The sequence below is a fragment of the Alosa alosa genome, chromosome 7 (genome assembly GCF_017589495.1).
Source record: "Alosa alosa isolate M-15738 ecotype Scorff River chromosome 7, AALO_Geno_1.1, whole genome shotgun sequence".
NCBI lineage: Eukaryota > Metazoa > Chordata > Actinopteri > Clupeiformes > Clupeidae > Alosa > Alosa alosa.
Genome location: NC_063195.1, coordinates 16,199,601 through 16,222,950, shown reverse-complemented (window position 1 = coordinate 16,222,950; position 23,350 = coordinate 16,199,601). Strand labels below are relative to the sequence as shown.

General features: G+C 42.6%; 1 protein-coding gene and 1 long non-coding RNA gene across 5 annotated transcripts in view; one reads left to right on the top strand and one right to left on the bottom strand.

Moving 5' to 3' along the window:
* Nucleotides 1-4,355: 4,355 nt before the first annotated feature.
* On the top strand, nucleotides 4,356-6,082 carry LOC125298664. Its single transcript, XR_007194245.1, has 2 exons — nucleotides 4,356-4,841; nucleotides 5,248-6,082. It is a non-coding gene; the product is annotated as an uncharacterized LOC125298664 (long non-coding RNA).
* A 1,439-nt stretch (nucleotides 6,083-7,521) lies between these two features.
* Nucleotides 7,522-23,350, bottom strand: part of lpar2b (lysophosphatidic acid receptor 2b) — a 38,311-nt gene continuing 22,482 nt past the window's right edge. For 2 of the 4 annotated variants that reach the window (XM_048249470.1, XM_048249471.1), the window contains exons 2-4: nucleotides 21,469-22,057; nucleotides 17,987-18,401; nucleotides 13,498-15,803 (exon numbers count right to left, since the gene is read on the bottom strand). In XM_048249470.1, coding sequence (XP_048105427.1) covers nucleotides 15,412-15,803; nucleotides 17,987-18,401; nucleotides 21,469-21,804 — 1,143 coding nt within the window. In that variant the 5' untranslated portion in view covers nucleotides 21,805-22,057 and the 3' untranslated portion in view covers nucleotides 13,498-15,411. Of the gene's footprint in view, nucleotides 7,773-13,496; nucleotides 15,804-17,986; nucleotides 18,402-21,468; nucleotides 22,058-23,350 lie in introns of those variants that run through there. The other 2 variants (XM_048249472.1, XM_048249473.1) reach the window with 2 other exon arrangements.

Here is a 23,350-nt window from a genome sequence, read left to right as displayed (position 1 = left end):
ATTAAAGACCCCAATCATCCCACTCATGCTCTGTTCTCTCCCCTACCATCCGGGAGACGTTACCGGAGCATTAAATCCAGCACCACCCGTCTCAGGAATAGTTTTTTCCACAGGCGGTCAGATTGTTGAATAGCTGATGCGCTTTCTGTCTTTTCTTTTTTTTCTGTTGTATGTCTCCTTGTCTGTTATACTGCATGTGAATACTGTATTGTAGGCTTACTATACATATGACAATAAAACCGAACTTGAACTTGGTGCTGGAAGAACCGACACTTGACTTTCAGATTCTGTTTTTGCAGCTGAGCAAAAACTTCCCCTAGCAGCTCGAGATGTTGTTCTACTGTAGTGGAGAATACTATTACATCGTCGAGGTAGAGGAGGGCTGATTGATAGCGTCAATCTCCAAACATCTGCTCCATAAGGCGCTGGAAGTTGCCGGGAGCGTTGCAGAGCCCAAATGCCATCAAATTCATGGCTATTAAAATCAAAATGGCTATTGAATTCAAAGAGGCCAAACGTGGTGCAAAAGTCAGTCTTTTTTTGTCTTTCTCCGCCATTGGGACCTGGTTATACTCACTCGTAAGGTCTAGCCTCAGACAGAGCATCTAAGGACTCTTCTATCCTGGGCAGGGGATATGAGTCACGGCGGGTCTTGGAGTTTAACTGTTGGTAATCAACACAGAGACGAAGACTACCACCTTTCTTTGTTACGAGGAATATGGGGAAGAGTACGGGCTGCTGCTTTCTCTAATAACTTGGCTATCTAGGAGAAGATGCCATCATACTGGGCCAAGAGGGCCTGGGCCTGGGCAACTTGCTGTGGGATCAGTTATGGAGAACAAGTTAAGTCAGTGTCAGTCCTCCCGCACAGACCGGGTCTACCCTCGGCGAGTAGGTGTGTACCTGGACTGGCCAACTACTGCTCAAACTTAAAGAACTGTAAAGGAGGTGATTTTTCACATAGATCTCCATTTCTCAACATCCTTATCAGGCAAGTTCCTCCACTCGGTGGCCATATTCCAGCAGCGAGATCACAACAGATGATTGGCACGATGTCTTCACAGCACACCACATGATTGGCTCAATGTATTCACATGTCGATGTTTTGGCGCGGAAGGGTTGTGATATGTGTAGACATATGATGTGTAGACAACTGCCATATTGGCGTTACAAACTAACCCCATGCATTACTATGGAGGATTTTTGAGTGCTGTATCTCCTCATTAGAAAGTCTTGGTTGTTCTGGTACCCCCAAAAAAAAAGTAACTAAGTAACTTTTACTTACATTTTAAATGAACTACTTTTTACTTTTACCTTGATTAACCAGCGGGCACTTTGTCTTTCTACAATCTCTCTCTGAAGATTTTCCTGCACCACGTTTCACACCACGTTTAGTTTACCTGTCACACCTTTCTTTGGATTTAAAAAAAAAAACATTTCCTTATGCCGTCATCAGTTCAATCACTATTTGCACATTTTGAAATCAGTGAATGATGTAATAGGACAGAAAGCACAGCAAAAAAAAAAATCATTGTATAGGCGTCTAATTCACTCTGACATTTAGCAACAGACAATTTGTATGGCATTCTGCTAGGGTTCTAGGGTGTAAGGCATGGAGTTCTGCAGGGTTCTATGGTGTAAGGCTGGGTGTGCTTCTGGTTCTTTCCAGTTTAGGTTTGTTAAAAATAGTTCAAAATATCACTTGGCTATTCAGCTGAAACATGGCTGCGTGTTTGGCCTTCCTCGGGGTAGTCAGTGGTTGCTTTGGGCTGATCTCTCTATACCTTAATAGGTTGTCACATAACTGGGAAGAACAGGTACAGTACAGTAAGTAGTCACCTGGTTGAAGATGCTGGGTAACTCAAAAGTTTGTTACTGGAGGTGCGTAAAAAAGGACTGGCATTTTTGGCATAATGTCAAAAAAATGTTCCTTCACATTCTGTTGCTATTAGATCATTTTGAACATTTTAAACTACACATGGCACCTAGTGGGAGGGAAATATGGTGATAAATGTAGCCTGAACATAATCAAGCTAAGCAATGCGCAATTATCAGCCAACTTCATCATGAAATGTGTTGCAATATAAATACTTATTAATTTTAATAAAAGAAAATTGAAATTTTGAAATGCTTTATATGTGTACTCATTTAATTTGTGTTTATATCTTATATTGACTGAAAATCTGGGTTTGGGGGAGGTGGGGTATACACTAGAGCAGTGGTTCTCAAATGGGGGTATGTGTACCCCTGGGGGTACGTGAAGGCACTCCAGGGGGTATGTGAGATTTTAAAATATACATATATTTAAAAAGTAGAATCCATGCAAAAATACTTTAAAAACAATTATTTAATAAATATTTCAGGAAAATATAAGTTCATAAAATGAATTTTATATTTCAGTAGGCTATTCAATTTCATTATATTAAAAACCCAGAGTCCCCCCACCCCACCCCATACCAGGATGGTTCGACCCAACCTGTCACATGCCACCCGCCATCACCTGTTAATCACTGTCAGAACTCAAACAATGGAGTCATGGTTGAAGTGTAGTGGTAATTCTTGTGCGCTGGTTAGGGGGTATTTGGCTGAAAAAATATTTCACAGGGGGTGCATCACTGAAAAAAGGTTTAGAACCGCTGCACTAGAGTAACACATTATCTGGGGACCAACAAATAACATAAAGCAAGTAACTCAGATTATTTTGGAGTTTTTTTCTTCACAAAATGCCATACCCACATTAAAGGTCCACATACTTCATCATGGCCAGTCTTGGGGGTTGCTGGTTCGAACCCCGACCAGTAGGCACGGCTGAAGTGTCCTTGAGCAAGGCACCTAACCCCTCACTGCTCCCCGAGCGCCGCTGTTGATGCAGGCAGTTCATCACTGCGCCGGGATTAGTGCGTGCTTCACCTTACTGTGTGTTCACTGTGTGCAGTGTGTGTTTCACTAATTCACGGATTGGGATAAATGCAGAGACCAAATTTCCCTCACGGGATCAAAAGAGTATATATAAGATGGATATATGGAAAAGCTTTATTTCTGCTGGAATCCCAGATCTCTAAACGCGCCACTGACCAGTCCCCACAGGTCATTGATGTGACCTTGAAACAAAACAATTCTTATGCTAAAAATACAAAATTATTTTTTACAAGGTTTTTGGAAATGTATGCCATGCACTCAGATATTTTTTATTATGAAAATGTTTGACCCAAATTCTAATTTTATAACGTCTGCTTATACAGGCATAACATGAGACTCCATTGGAAAGATTAGGCTTTGAACCCTACTGACATTCCGAAAAATATAGTTTCAGGCCTGAACTTAAGCTAAATTCACAGTCTGTGATTCTTATCCCATACGCTCTTTAGTAAATTCAGTTAGTTGATCCTCACATCTTGCTAACGTGTTCACATGTTTGCACTCAAAACAATTACCATCCAACTACAGTCCTGGGGGGTATTACAAGAACGTAGTTTAGTGACAAACCTGGGTAAGTTAATGCAGAGTAAAGTGGTAAACTTAGAAGAGCTGTATGGCTTCAACAAAACAATGGCATAGGGCACTTGTAGGAGAGTTACCACTTACTTTGAATTCTTACCCAGGTTTGTCATTAAACCACGTATATGGAATACCCCCCTGTAGGGCTGCACAATTATCGCAATCATAATCACAATATGAACCAATACAATTACCTGATCACAAAAGCTATAATCGTGCACAGTTAAATGTCACATTTCTGACTTTTACACTCATTTCATCCTCCTTGACTATGCTACTTCTGGTTGGTGGGTGTGCGTAGTGTGTGAGGGGCACAGAAATTCTGATGATTGGTGAGCTTCATAGTCGGTCGGGGTGCTGTGCTTCTTGTGCACCAGGTGTGCTCACCAATCAGAGGTGGCACAAATTAAAGACACATTTGGAATATTGAACTGAATCAATTAATTGACATTCAAAAATCATATTGCAAATCACAATCGCTATCGTAATAGCGGTCAAAAAAAAAAAATCACAATTAGATTTTTTCTCCAAAACGTGCAGCCCTACCCCCCTGCTTCTGTAATAGGAAACAACTACTGACTCAGACTGAGATCCATTCAATCCCTGCCAGCCAACACATTACTTCTCCTTTAAGGGTATGTTGTCCTTTAGCCTACTTAGACATTTTATAATATGTACTACTAATAAAAAGGCATGGAGATACAAACGGGAGCACAGAGAAAAGGAGTGTAATTTGACACATAAACTGTGTTTTCATGAAATTCTTATGATAATTCATAAGACTTATGTTATCCTTCACTTAGTAGATATTTTAAAGTATTTATAACTAATATAGTTACTAATACGGTTGTTTGAAGGCATGGGGACATTTAATCTGTGGTGCCACTACTGAAGGTGTTCTAGAAAGGCATTCTTCTAATAGGGGGAGGAGCCTCTTCTGTGCCTGCTACAGACGTCATGTGGCACAGATCGTTCTGAACAGCACTGATACCTCTGCACCAGGAATGCAGGGGAACCGGTTTCACACAGACCACAGGTATAGCCATAAGCCATGTGATGGCGTTCATGGCATTGACTTCTCTCTTGCACATACACACACACACACAGCAGCACTGTAACCTGTGGATCCTTCTACTGTATTAGAATAGGCTGAATACATGTATGTGTGCCCATACAGCAGTGTGTTTTTGGCAGAAAGAAATGGTAGGGTAATCTGTGGAGGCGTAAACAGTAAACATTCCCATCTTATCCTACATCTGATCAGGATCATGGAACAGTCTAGAACAAGACTGAAGACAAAGTGCTCACTCACCCAGACACGCTTTGTTTATTTGGACCATAAGGTAGGCTAAACGGGATATTTGAATAAATATAAGGTGTATACAGTGGATAAGTGTTCGCTTAGTTTCTAACACAGGGAGGTTGAAACGTTTTTTGACAACATCACAATTAAGGCGTGTTGTTGAAAGCATATTAAGTGTTGGTGTTAAGCATATGGTAGTTTTTTTTTTTTGTGGGACAACATTTAATTGTAGCCTAGTGATTTAGTCTGCCACAAACACTTAGTTTTGTAAAGAAAGTAATATTTGTTTTAATTTATGTGATATTAAATTTTATTTGTGCTTTTATTCCATGTCATTTACCATATATTTTTTCTTACTGGTCATTATAAACTTGATTCTATTATTGTTAGTTGTGGTTGCAGTATATGGAACATTAATAACTTGATTTAATGTTTATTGTGAACAGGACAATTTCTGAGATGGGTGCTTCGGACTCCAGGCCAACTCTTTTCAGTAGACGTAAAAAAGACAAGGGGCTTTCGTGGAATGGCCTGAAGAGAGCGCTGTTTAAAAAACAGAAGCGGAAAAAGAACGTTCTGCGCAAGCTGTCTATCGGCAACAACCGGAAAGGATCCCAGTCTCTCAAGAGATTCTCGGTCCCAAACATCAGGAAAAGTTCACAGCCTTCGAAGAGATTCTCCCTTTTTGAACTTTAAGGACATTTTGGTTGGAGGAGGCCATTTTATAAATAATCACTTGTAGGGAGTGTTATGTTCAGAATAGGTCTACATCTTGTGCCATGATCCAAGCGGAGTAAGACCAATCTGTTAATTTAGGGACAGCCAAAAATGTGGACGGACTTTTCATTTTCTAAACGTTTATTCTGTTTCCAGCAAAAAAGGCCAACGACTCTGAACTACTGATTGGCTATAGTTTATCTTTTCCCAGAATAACTGTAAAGCTTTTGTACTTGTGGGTACGAGTGGTAGGGTTCTAAATGTAGCCTAGAAAGAAATTAATCTGAGCATAGTGAACAAGCCTGCCCACCAACTGGTCACCATGATGTCCGGGAAGACTGGTTTTTGTTTCGACATGTTGTGGGTTTGTCTGCCTCTGTAAACCAATTTTATTATTTAACATATATACAGCAAACATTGTAGTGTCATGATTGAGGGTGTTTATCTGTATTCACACAGAGAGAAAGCGAGAGAGAAAAAGGGAGAGAATTCAAAAGTTGGAAGAATTTTATAAGAAGTTTTAGAAGACACTTATTTTAATTGAAATAAAACTTTCTAACCATGTCAGCTTGTGAAAAGTTGTTTGTTGGGTGCGCACATCCAAGGCAGGTGACTTTTTGTACTTGTTTAAATACGGTGACAGTCTGTCTGATAAAGTCTGATGAAGAGCATAAGCTCGAAACGTTACACTGGTGAAAGTCATTAAAAAATCTTTATAGGAGCAAGTGTTCCACCCGTTTTTCCATTTGACAACCATATCAGCTTCCCATTCTCTAATGGACCATCTTCCACACCACTGGTAAGTGAGCCCAAACCTTTTCTACAGGAGAACACCTATATCTGACCAGCATATAAGTAGCAGTAGAGAAAATAACTAAACTGCAGCTCTGACTAAACAAAAAAGAAAAAAAAAAAAAAAAAGACAGGTACGTCGTCAAAAGACTCCCTTTAATAGCATCCACATTCATGAACTGCTCTGAATACAGCGGGTCATGGTAGACAGTCGAAGACGAGGCACGTTTACATCGCTACGGAATCTACAGAACTACACATTATGGTTGTTTCACTCGGTTCAAAAACAGTTGTAGGCAGGCCAACTAGGGCCTATCTCCATGGCAGTACACCACTGCTATAGTTGTGCCATGTTTAAAAAGCCAGTGCTACAAAACTAGACATTCTACACAGTACACAAGGTCAAAAAGTTTTGCAACCATAGGTATGTTTACAGATATCTTATATGAATTTGCGTTTGCAGACCTATGTTTTCAACCCTTTGTTGACCAGTACAAAAGAACCAAAAAAAAATTCAAGTAAAAAGGTTTTTTGTAGGTAGGCTTAGCTACAAGATGGTGAAAGACAAACATCGCTTGGGGCAAAATTTAAAAAAAACAAAAAAAAAAAAACAGGTAGCTCTGTCAACTTCGTGAGCCATCATATTGTCTAGCAGTATGAGAACCATCATGAGAACACACATCCACACCACACTTTCACCCGTTTGCGAGAACTAACACCTGCATAACCTAAATACTTAAGCAGTCAACTGTATTTAGGTGTGTTGGTTCATACATGAGGGAATGTTCTCTAAAAATGCAATCTCGGTCTTTAAAAAGGCACAATTAATATCAGCTGATAAGATAAAACATGAAGTAAGTCGTGGGAACAGAAACCAAAAACAAATGTCAGCATTAGAACTCCTGTGCCAGAGGTCTCCACTTGACAGAAGGAAAATAAAATAAAATAAAAAGAAAACGCATCCCCAGCAGTGCACCCGATTTGGCCCTGAGGAATGTCATGAATCACACACTCAGTCTGGGAGCATAATGGCCAAAATTAAATTGACAAAATTAAAACCAAAACAGCAAACCCATCCCACTCCAGGAAGGAGCAGACTTCCGTCTTCCAGACTTCTGGTCCACTCAGACCAGGGACTGAACCCACCCCCCACCCTGGCCAACCCAAGCCCCGACCCGGGAGTCCAGTACCCCCCCCCCACCCCGGCAAACCCAAGCCCCGACCCGGGAGTCCAGTGCGCTTGTGTGGGTCAGTCACTTGTGTCTCTTCCTTCCCTTTGTCCGCTCTGATTTTTTTTTTTTGTCCATGTCGTCCTCCGCACGGTTAGCTTAGCATGTCGTCCTCGGCACGGTTAGCTTAGCATGTCGTTCTCCGCGCAGTTAGCTTAGCTTTCCGAGGAGGTCAGCAGGTGGTCACCTTGGCTGAGTTCCAGCTGGGTTCCGTTTGTTTCCTTCTTCACAGGCTGCGGATGGAATGAGGGAAAGAGAGAAAGCAAGAAACAGAGCAGAGAGAGAGAGAGAGAGAAAGAAAGAGAGGGAAGGAGGGAGGGAGGGAGAGAGAGAGAGAGAAAGAGAGGGAAGGAGGGAGGGAGGGAGGGAGGAGAGGGAAAGGGAGGGAGGGAGGGAAGGAGGGAGAAAGAAAGAGAGGGAAGGAGGGAGAAAGGGAGAGAGAGAGAGAGAGAGAGAGAGAGAGAGAGAGAGAGAGAGAGAGAGAGAGAGAGAGAGAGAGAGAGAGAGAGAGAGAGAGAGAGAGAGAGAGAGAGAGAGAGGTGGGTGAGGTAGAGAGGCATGGAGGGAGAGAGAGAGGGATAGAGCATGGGTAGAAAAAGAGTTTGGTAAGGAGGATTTCTTCATAATTCATGGTCATTTTCACCACAACGTTCCATACACAACCTGTAAAATATTGCATTTCAATTCAGTATAATTAACAAGTTGAATTCAATGCTCCGATACTTTTTATATTCCAACACCTTCATTGACTTGTGTAGCATTTATATGTATACATATATCTATATATGATTGTAAACTAAACACGATTTAAGACAAATTTGTACTGAATGGTCTGTGTTGAATGGGTTCACTTGAGCATATTGGAATGGAAATGTTTGTTAGATGTTTGTCCTGATACAGGTCTCCAGAGATGGAACAACCAAAAAGCAGGACCAAATGTGATTTCATTAAACCCTTTCAATTAATTAAACACAATTCAGCAGGTCACGTAGAGAATGACTAAGTTAAAGTACACTACAGCACTCTCTCTACGATTCTCCCTACTCTACAAGTATTTGAACAATTATGCCAAACATGGGAAAAGCCACGGTTGCCAAATATTTATCAGCTATTCAACCAACCGTTTTGTTTGATTTACTTCCCTAATTCCGGTGAAGTGATTCACTAGTGGTCACCCCACACAGGAAAAGATTTGGCTAGTCGGAATACCGATCGTTTCTACTCCTAATTACCGAAATGTGCAGCGGTTATGGTCATCACTTTAAATTTACGGGAACACTTGTAAGAATACTTCTACTTAAGCTCATTAATGGTCTCTTACAAACAGCTTAGGTCCAGAGGAAAGCAATGTGCAGAATGGTGTATTTAGGCTTTGGGTTCTCTGCCAACAGTGCAATTAAAGTGATAAAAAAAAAGGATATTTACAGTACAGTTTGTGTTTCAAGTGTTTGACATGAGATGGCGGTGGAGAGGGAGAGGGAGAAGGAGAGAGAGAGAGAGAGAGAGAGAGAGAGAGAGAGAGAGAGGACACAGGCTGTATGTTTGTTCAGAAAAAACGACTGTTGACACACCGACAGGGATTCCTCGGGTCCAATTAAGTCAGTGCTTTGGTAATAGTGTAGACACATGCAAACATTCTGAGGAGGTAGTTCTCAGCACACAGTACCGTGGACTAAGTGTTACCATCAATTTGGAAATCCTTGTACAAAATTACTCAATTTAACAGTTCAAAGAAAATGTGCTTGCCTCGAACGTTCTCCGTTGTTTGCACCCAATTTGAACGCACCTCCAAGTGAGTGAGTGTGTGTGAACCCAATTGCGATAATGTGGACACAGATCAGAGATAGCAGTTCAGTAATCTTGACATGGACAATTGAGCTCAAAATAGTTTATGCAAAGTGTGGCTCTTATGTTGTTATTATATTAGCAAATGTTTGAGCACTTTGACCATGATGGGTTTTCCCTTCATTATTGTATTAGCGTGTGTCCACATTTTGGCTCTCATGGGCGCTGCTTGGCACTGAAGATTGCAGTAACCCAGCAACAGTAGCTTAGCGGCAGGCAGGCATGATCAAGCAATGGCAAAATCACTCCATTTGAATTGACACAGACAAACAAACACAAAAACATAGAGACATGACAAGGCAATAACACAATATTCCATTGACTCTTCGCAAGGCCTGTTTATTCCATTTTTAAAAATAATTTCTTTTTAGTTCCCAGCATTGCTTTCTTCAATATAATATCTATATATGTATATGTACACACAATAAAAACATATATAGAGAGACAGGTCACTCAACCCCATGATGTGGATATAGTGAGGAAGAGGAGGATTGAAAGGTCACTCAATCCCATGATGTGGATATAGTGAGGGAGAGGAGGATTGAAAGTGTGTGTGTTTAAGTATGAAGACTGCAGGAGGTGAGTGAGTGAGTGAGTGTGTGTAAGTGAGTGCTGAACATGAACCTCTCTCTAACCACACAAAGTTTGACACTCTTTCTCGCGCACACACACACAGATTGTTCTAGCACCACTGTGTCCACAGATGTTGACGACAAAATGACATACAGATAGTCTGACGCACACATTCCACATTCTTCCTCCAAACTAAAAGAAAGGAGTCTACAGGAATCTACGGGGAAAAAACACTAACATTTGTCATATGACTCATGGCAATAAACTGACTCCCCAACCTCCTGTTGACTATAATTCAAACATGAGGTCCATACAAACAGTTTGTTTATGCCAGCAGAACCTTGTATCCGAGCAACAAAGAGACCCCCAACAATAGAGTACCGAAGCCATGACGTAGCGTTGCCAAGGCAGCATCCCTCCGTCTCTGCCTGGTGACCGTTATAAGCAAATGACTTTTGGACTAACCTACATACAGAGATGAAAACAGGTTTCAACCACTTTTGGCCAATTTTCAAGTCAACCAATACCTTGGTTGTACCACAACTTCAACCATGGTAACCATAGAGCACAACCAAACATGTTGGGACACCCCTCGGAATATTTGGGGCCCTACTATAATGAGACCAACAGGGGTCCCCATTTCACAACTTGATCAGCTCAATGACACAGCCAGGAAACACACCAAACCACTCGGTGTGGTGGTTCCGTTTCTGTGCAAATTGAGATGCTTGTGGTTCGCTGCCTGCATCTGAATTTTTGAAAGTTTCGAACAGTCAAAAACAAACCTTTACACCAGCAACGAGAGAAAAAGTATACCACTTGAGTGGACGATCCATTTAACACCTGGCTGTAGGTGTCTCCTTCAACCAGGAGTCTTTTCATTTAAAGGGGACCTGTAGCGGGTTCAAATACCACCAAAGTTTCCACTAGTTCATAAGGTCCACTAGTGTTTTTATTGGAATGTAAAGACCAGCTTGAGCAGCAGGAGAGAACCTGCCCACTAGGGGTAAGTAGAGAGTCAGACACACACACACACACACAATCCAAACAGGAAACAGCTGCCTCTTAACACCGGTGAGCGTGTGTGTGCGTGCGCGTGTGTGTGTGTGTTTGTGTGTGTGTGTGCGCGCGCAAGACTACTTTATCTGTTTGACAGGAAATCATTTCAAGTTGGTTCACAGAGCGGTGGCTAAGGTCTCCTACCAGACTGGCCCAGATCCCTTACAGGAACGCCTGACACGCTGTACCACTTCTGTCTACGTGTGTGAGTAAATATTAAGGTGGTATGTGGATGGACACACACACACACACACACGAGAGCATGACGTAACTGAGCTGTATTGACGCGTCATCGGTACCATCTGGAAACGGCAACACATCTGATTAAAAGGGAGCCGGTAGACATCTCCTCACAGGATATTCATAGTGGAGTCAACAATACTTAATTAAAAGGTTCTAAGATACAAGGGCAAGTGATAAAAAAGCACAAAAGACATCAGATGACATTTTTTATGACCACATTTCAGTTGTCATGGGAGAAATAGAACAGCTATCAATCTTGTTTCTTTTAACATCTGTTTACTGCAGTTATTCAAGACCCGAATCAGCAGAGGTGGGCCTAGAATAGAGAACTATTCAGGGGAATAGTAAGGTGACTTAAATATCTATAGATTTATGTTATTAATCTAGAGCGACTATGTCCATGTCAAAGTTTCAACAGATAGAGCGTGGTTCTTACAACCCAAGATCATGGGTTCAATTCCCACTGGGTATACATACACTCTTAAAACAAATGTGTTGGAAACAACACAAACTGTGTTGTCCCTATCTGGACACCGGGGAGTATAAGATGTTTTAAAGGCACACTATGCCAGATTTTCACCTTTACTAACCCAATTTGATGGTAAACTTGTAACGAACGAAAGAAATTAACTTCCCTACCGAGAAAAACAGCCAAGCAATTTGCAACAGCGGCGCCCCGCCAAATCTTGTGAGAATCGTGAAAAATTACATTGTCAGTAGACATAGCTCTTTGGAGATAGTTTTTGCCTGTTGTTAATCCTTCACCTCCACAACAAAAGCATTTGCATTGTGAACAGGGGAATAAGTCACGAGAAGTTTGCTATTTACAATAGAAGAGTAACATATAAATACATCGCGACTGTAGAGGGAGCTCTACACTCGCCAAAAATACCTAAACCTGCATAGTATAACTTTAAGAGTGTACTAGTGGCAATCTGTGCTGTGGGTTCAATTCCCACTGGGTACACATACTGGTGGCAATTTGTGCTGTAGGTCGCTTTGGACAGAAGTATGTAGAAGCTGAAGGAATACATGTAATGTGAGGGAGACATGTTGAAATGGATGCAACCATAGAATGGAGAAGAGTGACGTCCGTGTGGACTGACCCTACGCTCACATGCTCGCGTTGCATTGCATTGCATTACTGCATGCCAGTGGGTTTTCCCGACACTTGGGGGTGTGCACTATTGTGTATGCCTTGAATCTAACCATACTTTGATTGGCTGATGCCTAGTGTTGCTGTCCATTGGTGCAGCAAAGTTGAAAATTTCTCAAATTTATGACAGAGACAATGGAAGCAAAGCAATGGAACACATGATTGGCTCAATGTATTCACATGTCGACGTTTTGCCGCGGAAAGGGTGGAACATATGTAGACAACGTTAGACTTTTTTTGTTTGTTGCTAAACTCTGCAAATTACTCCTGCAGGTCCTCTAGCTGTCTCTGCACTGTTTGCTCAACAATAAAATCCAGAAAACAAAAAGCTGTCTGTTGTTAATTTCTCTCAAAAAACACCACAATAAGCTGACATTCCACCAAAAATGTACAAATCAACATTACAATTTCCTCATACACTCGTTATGCATCATCTAGTCCATTTACATTTTGTTAAATAGGAGGTATGTTCCTTTAAGGTTTAGCTGTCTGTTAAACTTCCCAGCTGCCCCCCCCCCCCACATACTTTCTGTAACAGAAAGGCTGAAGAAGAAAGAGCCTGTTTGACAAAACGTCACATCTGTCTGCTATGGAGGCCGAGAGAGTCAGAGAGAACGAGAGAGAGTCAGAGCAGATCACTCTGATGCTGTTCATGTGAAATGGAGAAAAAAGGTCCCCTCCTCGTGCCCTTTATAGTGGTTAAACCAGAGGACTAGACCCAGTTAATAAGACTTCAGCTGCTGCTGGGACAAACGGCCAACTGCGCAAAACCTACGGAACGGTAAGGATATCTAAGTACCGACATAGAAATACACTCCTGTGGTCTCCAATGTAGCCAAGAGATCAATATTTGACACTTCAAGATTGCAGTGATTAATTATCAAATTTGAAGAAAATCAGATTAAATTTCAACAAAATAAAAAAATAAAAAATATATAAAAAATTAAAAAAATGATTTGAGCAATTCTAGGCAGACGTCCTGATTGACAACAGACTGAATTTGAGCCTGTGATTGTGATTCTGATCACAGATTAATAATTACACTGGTGATGCCGAGGCGGTGTGCAAAGCAGCACATTACCCGAATCTGGGAAGAAATCCTTGTTCTGCTCGACTTGAGACACAGACAACAAGAACAAACAAACAAACAAACAAAAAAACAAACATAGACACAACACAAAAAAAAGTGGTCACAAACAGTGGTCACCCTACACAGAGGTGGCACTGGACGAGGGCTTCCCAATCCTACACCTGGTAGAACTCACCAGCTCCTGATTGGCTGATCCCACCTGACAGAACTCATTTCTGGCACTTCTGAATGGCTACCGCAGGTGTGGTCAGCCAATGAGGAGGATTAAGATGACACTGACCTCAACCAATGGGAGGTATTCCAAGTATGTGGTCTGGTAAAAAAAAAAAAAAACTGGCGGAGTTGAGTCAAAGTAAGTGGTAAACCTCCTTATACCATCAAAACGTAGGGGTTGCCATCAGCATTTCAGTGTAATCTTATTTGGTTCAGGAGATTTAATGCAAATGACATGATTAGTCATGATGGAAAATAATATGGTTGTCATGAGGCGTTGCTATGGGACCAAATCTGAAAATGTAAACACTCTACCACGGTGTTCCAAATTTCCCTATTGTTTTTCCAAAGACCACCCAGACTACTATGGAGGTGCCCTATGGCCTATGGCTTCAGTGTCCGAGCAAAACAAAGCCACAGTGCTGTTTAGCTTTCAGGAGGCTTCACACTTAAGGCCCCATTCACCCAAAGAACGATAACGATAACTATTAATAAATATCGTTCTCGTTAATATGAATGACGACATTCACAAGTAAACTATAACAATCACGACATGAAGAACGATATCGTTGGGGATCACTTTTTAGAGCGATTTTCAGAACGATAATAAGCTAATAGCCAATCAGAACCCATCGAATTTTGGTTATAGTTGTCGTTATCGTTCTTGGTGTGAATAGGCCTTTACTCCAGGTTAACTCATCCAGATCACCACCTTGGAACACCTCGCTGGAGTGCAGATGGGAGATTTCCTTTGCACAAGGCTCCAGGCACAAGATGGAGAACCCCAGCACTAAGCCATCAAACTATATATCCCTGTATATTATATACACACATACATACAAATATATCAGATCATAGTATATACTGTATACAAAATAACACCCTTGGGAGTGACTCCTCCGCAGTGGAGGTTTGGCAGAAGGCCCGTCGACACCAGTAACTAGAACTTTGGCATAATCCTTAAAGTATCGCTCTAGTCAATATGAATAACAACCACTTAGACAGCAGACATGGATTAAGTCATTGAAACATTCTATATTCATTGGTCCTGGTGTGGAGGGGTCTTGAATCTCTAGCAGTTATGTAGGTGAGGAAAGAGCAGTAGAAATCAGAAACCAGCTGAAAGAAATCATCAGAGGCACTTCTGATTGGCTGATCATACCTGAGGTAGCCAATCAGGAGTATTAAGAGGACACTGGGACCAGTTGACAAGAAATCAGTGGCACTTCTGATTGGCTACCTCAGGTGTGATCAGCCAATCAGGAGCATTATGATGACACTGGGACAAATGGGAGCAGCTATGGGAGAAGCTGGTTTGCGAATGCAACAGGCATGGGGGGAAAGCACCGAAACATTGCACTTTGTAAGCACCACAGGTTATTACTTATGGTTCAACAGAAAAGGTGAAAGTTCAGGGGTTTGGAAGTTTGGGTCAGTTTTGTCTTTTTTTTTTTTTGTTTGTTTTTTTCCAGGTATGGGGGAGAGGGTTGTCATAACATCTCGATAATTACAGGTCAGGCACAATGACTGCTTGTCCAAGGTTCTTTATGTAAAAAAATAAGAAAATGCAAGCTTAAAAATAGTGATTATAAAAAAAACGTAATTCTGAGAATCGGGGGGGTGGGGGGTGGGTGTGCTAAAAACATTCTAGAATATAGCCTCTGAGATTGAGGTGGGTAGGGAGATATTTTTTTCAGTATGCGCCTTTGCCCTCCCCAACCCCCCTGTCGCCCATCCCGTTCTTGTGCTCGCCGGCGCCCTTGTGTGGGTGGTGGTCATGTTGCGTTCCGTTGCTTTCAGACAGTACCTCCTGCTCCAGCGTGTTGAAGCGCACTGCCGAGGCATCTCCATCGCTGCCACCCGCCGCCTGCTTACACCGGGCTGGACACAGGTAGCAGAGGATCTTGCGGAAGGTGCGGCGCATGTCCTTGTCGCGGTAGGAGTAGATGATTGGGTTGACGAGCGAGTTGCACTCAGCGAGGATCAGGAAGTACTTCTCGTAGCTCAGCACGTGGCAATTCGTGCAGTCCAGCCCGTCCAGCAACAGCACCACCAGCCCTGGCGTCCAGCAGATCACAAACGCACCTGGGAAGAGAGAGATTGATGATGATGGATGGATGGATGGATGGAGAAAGAGAAAGAGAAAGAGAGAAAGAGAGAAAGAGAGAAAGAGAGAGAGAGAGAGAGAGAGAGAGAGAGAGAGAGAGAGAGAGAGAGAGAGAGAGAGATGAGTTATCAAAATACTTCACTCGGGTTTCCTTATGATGACACAGACAGACACACACACACCACGAGAGGAGGGAAAACAGAGATAGGGAAAACAAAACCCAGAATCATGTTTGCCTGAGGTGACCACACCAAATGGGCACAAACCATAACAGAAGACAGACTGCTAAAAAAAATGAAGCATCGGCAAGAATTTGTGAGAAAACGCTTGAGAAACACACACAGACCGCGCGCGCGAGAGAGAGAGAGAGAGAGAGAGAGAGAGAGAGAGAGAGAGAGAGAGAGAGAGAGAGAGAGAGAGAGAGAGAGAGAGAGAGAGAGAGAGAGAGAGAGAGCGAGAGAGAGCGAGAGAGAGCGAGAGAGAGCGAGTGTGAGAGAGAGAGTGTGAGTGAGAGAGAGAGCGAGAGAGAGCGTGAGAGAGAGCGAGAGAGAGAGCGAGAGCGAGAGAGAGCGAGAGAGAGAGCGAGAGAGAGTGTGTGAGTGAGTGAGTGAGAACGCGCATCAGGGAAAAAACAGAGACCCAATAGTGAATGAAGAGTACATAGCTGAGCTTCCCACAAGCACAGAAAAATGCAAAGGTGTCTATATATGTGTGTGGAGAGAGTCTGTCTGTGCGCCTGTGTGTGAAAGAGAGTGAGTCGAAGTCTAAAATTATGACAAGAAAAAAAACCCTATGTACTGCTAACCTGAAGAAGCTTACTGTGAAACGTGTTTGCTCCCAATAAACAATTCCTAATCTTAGACCAGAAGAAAACTAGGGCCGAAGTTGGACAAAGAAAAGTGTACCACAGTAAAATTCATACTGTGTGGTGTGTGTGTGGTATCAAATTACTATGATTTCACACTCTAAGAATTCACACAAACATGCATGCTTGCACACACATAGTGGTTGTGCGTGTGTGTGTGTGTTCAGCTGAGAGAGGGGCCTGGATTTCACACCGTTGTGTGTGTGTGCGCGCGTGTCTCTTAACTATGCTGATCTGTCAGAACATGCACAGCCACGTTGGAGGTGTAACACACACTTACTGCTACTTCCTCTGCAAGGTAGCCCCCCTCCACACACACTTAACTACACAGCAGACATGATCCCATGAATAAACAAGACACACACAAGTAGAAGCAAATTCCTTTTACTCTCTCCACTCATTCTTCTGGGGGGATTCTCTCTCTCCTCTCTTTCATGCATGCACTCACATATGCACACTCTTATTTTTTTAATCAGAGAGAGAGAGAGAGAGAGAGAGAGAGAGAGAGAGAGAGAGAGAGAGAGAGAGAGAGAGAGAGAGAGAGAGAGAGAGAGAGAGAGAGAGAGAGAGAGAGAGAGAGAGAGAGAGAGAGAGAGAGAGAGAGAGAGCACAAGAGGCCACAAGTGAATATATTTGAGCTCTCTCTAGGGAGTGTTGTTAGTGGAGTGTCTGGTTTAACAAGTTGGCACAGGCCTCTGTGTACTTGTGCAAGCGCGCGCGAGAGAGAGAGAGACAGCACGCGAGAGAAAGAAAGAAAGAGAAAGAAAGAAAGAGAGAGAGAAAGAGAGAGAGAGAGACATGAGAGAGATTGTGTGTGAGGGTGGTTTTAGTTTACAATATACAAGCAAAAACAACTTACTGTTTTTACGTTTTCTTTCAAATGTTCCTACAAACACCATGTGTCTTTAATTCAGTATCCATGTTTGCTAGAGGGGGTGTCTGAATGTGTTTGTGTCCAAGTAGGAGCATGTATGTGTGTGTGTTCATGCGTGCACCCATATGACTTCATGCACGTTTACTTTTAGAGGTGGGCGAACAGGACTGGAGAGTGACTGGATGAGACTGAAAATCCCGGGTCATCTCCAGGCACTCACAGCTACCGCTAAGTCATGTGTGGGACATGTGTCCCTCCCCTAAGCTGTGTGTGTGTGTGTCTCTCTGTGTGTGTGTGTGTCTCTGTGTGTGTGTGTGTCTCTGTGTGTGTGTGTGTCTCTCTGTGTGTGTGTGTCTGTGTGTGTGTGTCTCTCTGTGTGTGTGTGTCTCTGTGTGTGTGTGTGTGTCCTGTCCTGTCCTCACCTAAGATCATGGTGACGGTCTTCATCAGGTTCTCTACAGTCTCCTTGTGCTTGGCCTGTGTCGTGTGCTGCGACATGCGGTGGCTCTTGTGCCGCACGTACAGGAAGATGCGAGTGTACACGGCCACCATGATCGAGAAGGTCAGCAGGTTCAGCACGGCCCAGAAGATCAGGTAACTGCGGCTGTACATGGGCGCCATGGTGGAGCAACCGTCCAGGTCGCACAGGCAGTGCCAGCCCATGGTGGGCACCAGGCCCATGACGATGGCCACCGACCAGATGCCTAGGATCAGCAGCACCACGCGCCGGTTGGTCATGGTGCTGTGGAGCTGCATGGTGAAGATGGTCTGGTGGCGCTCCACCGCGATGGCGAGCAGGTTGATGACCGACGCCGTCAGGCTGGTGTCGATTAGACCCTTTATGAGGAGGAAGAGGCGAGGAAGAAGAGAAGAATGATTAGGTGGAAGGACCGAGTCATGGTGAAGGTTGTCTGGTGAGTACGACGGAGTATTAGGGCAACACATGAAGGAAAAAAAAAAATTGCCATGACGAGATTAAACTCGACATGTCGATTTTAAAGTCGCCATGTCGACATTAAACTCAACTTTGAGAAAAAAAAATGAAATGTAAGATCGACTTTAATTTCGACGTAACGACTTTAATGTCACCATGTCAAAAAGTTAGTTTGGAGAGAGAACGACCGCTCGAGACGATTGAAAGGGAGGACGAATGAAACAATGCAACTAGTGCAACAATGATTCAGAGTGTTCGAGTGCAACAATGATTAGACATAGGACTATATCATGTGGACAAAACATAGAACATATTAACCTACATTGATCAGCCAAATAGGCTACTTTGCTGTTAGGATCTCATCACAGAGTTACAGGCGATGAATGCGATGGTCAAAAGTAGCCTAAACGTCATTAGTGGTTTATTTATTTATTGTAGGCCCATTATTAAAGTGTTGTTTTTCATCTAAAAGGTTCAACTGCATACTAGGCGCCCAATCCTATACTTTCACGTTGCTTGTTTGTAATGGATGCAAACAGCCTATTGCTGAATGTCTACGGAGGGACGAATTAAGCTGTCCTCCCGACGACCCCATGTAGGCTAGTAGCCTACATGCACACATAGCCTAGTGCATAAATAAAGTGCATGCACACATATTCTCTCCCGGGATCAAAATAGTAGGCATATATATATATGCTTAGGCTATACCGGTGTTTCTAGCCTCCTAGGCTACGTATTGCAGGTGAGACATGGAAAAGCGGTTTTAGAAAAATGAGTTTTGCCATGTTATCCTATGGAGAGTGACGGCCTGTGGGTCATGAAGGGCAGTTATTTGGATGTGCAGTGGCCTTACCCACGTAAAACAGAATGAAATAACATTTTGTATAGAAACATTATATCATTGGATACATATATTTTTCTAGCTATTTAGCCCAAACGGCATAGTGCATGGTATTTCCATAACCGCGAGACAGCACTTCACGATGACTGCAATGAGTAGTTAACAGACAAGACGCAATCTACCTGAATATCTGCAATCTATCTGAAACACCTATTTGAAGCCCATTTTTCATGTAACATAGGCTATTGTTTATTAGTGTATGCTACATAGCTTAAACTGTGTAGGCTATGTTTAAACAGTAGGGCCTATTGCGAGTTTAATGTCAGCTTGTCGACTTTAAAGTCGACACGTCGAGATTAAAGTAGATATGATATTTCAACTTTATTCTCGAAATGTCGAGTTTAATGTCGACATGTCTACTTTAAAGTCAACATGTCGAGTTTAATCTCACCATGGCAAAAATATTTTTTTTCTTTATGTGTGGCCCTAATACTCCGTCGTAGGTGAGGCTCCACCGCGATGCCAATTTTTTTTTTTTTTTTTTTTTCCCCAACTTGGTGTCAAATTTGCAATGCAATGCAATGCTGTATAAGCAGTTGGGTTGAATGATGGAAGGAAAGATTTACCAGAAAGAAGGGGGAGGTGGAGGAGAGAACAGGACAAGGAGCGAAGAGACAAAAAAAAAAAAAAAAAAAAAAAAAAAAAAAAGAAAAGGAAACAAATGGATGGAAACAATGAGATGGCACTGTACAGACAGATGAGAGAGAGGGAGGAATGAAAGACAAGGACAAGCAGGAGCTCCGAGAATGCAAGTGTGGGAGGGCTGAGAGCTTTCTCAGTAAATTGCTATGCTAGCCACTCAGCACCAAGGCATCAAACACTCTGCAATGAACATATGAGAGAGAGAGAGAGAGAGAGAGAGAGAGAGAGAGAGAGAGAGAGAGAGAGAGAGAGAGAGAGAGAGAGCAGAGATTGTGTGTGAGGGTGGTTTTAGTTTACAATATGTAAACTAGAGAGAGAGCAGTTTCTAGTTCAGACCAATTCAGAGAGAAATTCTACAGTATACTTGGGCAACAGTACTGTACTGTAGAACGTTACGGCCGATGAAACGTAAGCTGAATTTGAAAGACAGAAAAAGAAATAACTTAACTAGACAGGCCTCCAAGAAAATGAGGAATTATTATTATTATTATCTCATTTTAAACTGCAGGGAATTAGAAGGCTAGCAGGGTCGATAAATATGTATTTATCTTCTCATTACTGTAGACAAAACAGTAGTGCTGTTTATATATTTCTCCCTGTAGGCTAATTCTAGTTGTCAACATTCAATCTGCTCCACAGCTGAAACTGGAGGAAGTCAGACTGATGAGTATTTGCATGTGCTGGTTACACCCGTGTTGGAAGTTAGCTTTGTTATCACACAAGCAGATGGCAAGGAAACTAGCGATGCTATGCTACACTCTCAGCCTCATCCTTATCAAATACAACTAGAAGGTTAACCCTCTAGAAGGGCAATGTTGCTCAAGAGCAACACGGCATTCACATACCCCCTACACAATTAAAAAAATATTTTTGGAATGTTAAATATTTTTTTTAATACTTTTTTTATGTAAACCAATGATTCTAATCAGCAACATCATATTGGAGGCACCTGGGTCCTTTGTGACGTCACCAGGACACATTTCAGAATGGCTGCCCCAACAGAGTTGGAAGGGACCGTAACGCAGGTAAGAATAATGTTCACTATTTAGAGTAACTTTGCAACACATTGTTTCCTGTTCACAGAGTTCTGGATGATGAGAATAAGTACAAGTAAGTATATACTCTTTTGATCCCGTGAGGGAAATTTGGTCCCTGCATTTATCCCAATCAGTGAATTAGTGAAACACACTCGGCACACAGTGAGGTGAAGCACATACTAATCCCGGCGCAGTGAGCTGCCTGCAACAACAGCGGCGCTCGGGGAGCAGTGAGGGGTTAGGTGCCTTGCTCAAGGGCACTTCAGCCGTGCCTACTGGTTTGGGGGCGAACCGGCAACCCTCCGGTTACAAGTCCGAAGCCCTAACCAGCAGGCCACGATTGCCCCCATGTAAATTAATGTAAAGCATAGATAGTTAGTCCCTTCTCACCTGTCTTATGAACCACCTTTGTTTGGTGAGGTGGATGGTCCAGGGCCCGGTGTGGAACATGAGGAAGAGGTAGGAGGTTCCAGCAAACAGGTCAGCGGCGGCCAGGTTCCCCAGCAGGTAGTAGATGGGGAAGTGGAACCGCCGGTTGATGAAGATGGCCGTCATGACCAGGATGTTGGCGAGGATGACTATGATGCACACGCCCATGCCCAGTGTGACAACCACATAGTCTCGCTTGCGCCAGAACAAGCTGATGTTCTTGCCACTTTTGTTGTAGAAGAACTCCACCGACTTGTTGTAATAGCAGCCGGGCTGGTCATCGTCTTCTGTATCCATGGTTTTCTTGCTGCTGTTGTTTCTGTTGACGGTTTTGGCCAATGAGCAGGAAGGGGGTGGAATTCAGAAAGGGGCAGGGTTTAAGGGTTGGGGGCAAAAACCTGACTGGTCAAGGGGAGGAAACTGTTTGGGTCAGTTGGTGAAGTTATAAAGGAGCTGATTTATGGGGAGTAGGCGGAGACATTGAGGTTTGTTAGACAGGGAGATCGTCCAATCTAAAGCATTTGGAAGGAGGATGTGATCTTGTGGATTCCTGTTACAATACAAAAAAGAAAACAAGAATTAAAAAACATGTTGGTTGAAACAATACGGATGTAATGACACACTCAACTCACGATTCAATTCACGATTTTAAGTCTACGATTGATTTTCGTCAATTTTAGTTAAATAAGCTGCAGTCCGTTTCCCGCAGGAAATATGTTAGTTAAAGTGTAATTCCAGCGAAAATTGACACAAAGGTAAGTGCGGTAAGTGTTCTTAACAGTCTTCTATAAAAAAAACACTAATAAACACTGCGGTCGCTAACTAGGTTGTTGGGGTTTCATTTTATGTGTAGAGACTCTAAGCAAGCTACTAATGAGGTTTGGTGCCGTTTTGAACAATATTACTGGTTAAAAAAAAAAAAATGCTATTTGGGAAGCCTTTTGCTTACTGCCTGTTTGCGATTTGGGGCATATAGCATATACCAGGCCAAACTCTGTAGTGGTTGATCAACAAAAATGACCGTGTCCAAGGCTTATTTGATGCGTTTTAATGAAGAAAAACCCCCTTGGGTGAATTTTTGCTGGAATTACACTTTAAGCTGTCTGACCAGGGGGGAGCTGCATATTGGGCTATGTAGCCAATAATAATGATAACGATAAAGACAATGAACTATATTCATATATAAACTACTGATATAAAAAGAAAAAAAAAATACTGTATTTAGGATTATTTATTTCATGACAGCACACCAACAGCTCTTTCTGTGTCTTTCTGCTTTATTCAAACATGGTTGAACGGATGAGATGACTAAAAACTGTGTGACCGTGCCTGTTCCAATGCCCTCATCATCAAAACAGTTTTCTCCTCTTTCGCATACCAACGGCTCTGTCTGTGTGCATGTGTGTGTTTGTGTGTGTGTAAGCATAGTCCACCCTCCTGACCTCATAAAACCCAGGCACTAAACTGATAATCCAATCCAACAACCTTCACTGAGCCCTTCACTGGTTTGTCAATGGCATGAGACCCACAAACACCATCTCCATTAGAATCAAGAAACCCTGCACCTGGATGCCAGACTCATGCCGTTTACGCAAACAAACAGCAAGGGAAGAACGAGTCGTGATCAACAATGACTGTGCAGAGTAAACAAAGCAGACACTGTTATAAACAAACACATACGAATCAGAGACTGGTGGTGTTCAAAACACCACACTGCTTAGTGCACACTGGTCAGTATGAGACAATTCAACAAATTTGATTTCTTAATTCGAAACAGCCAATCAAATTTCTTTACAGAAAGGATTCAAATAGTCTCAGATCATACAGCTTTGACATCCAAGGG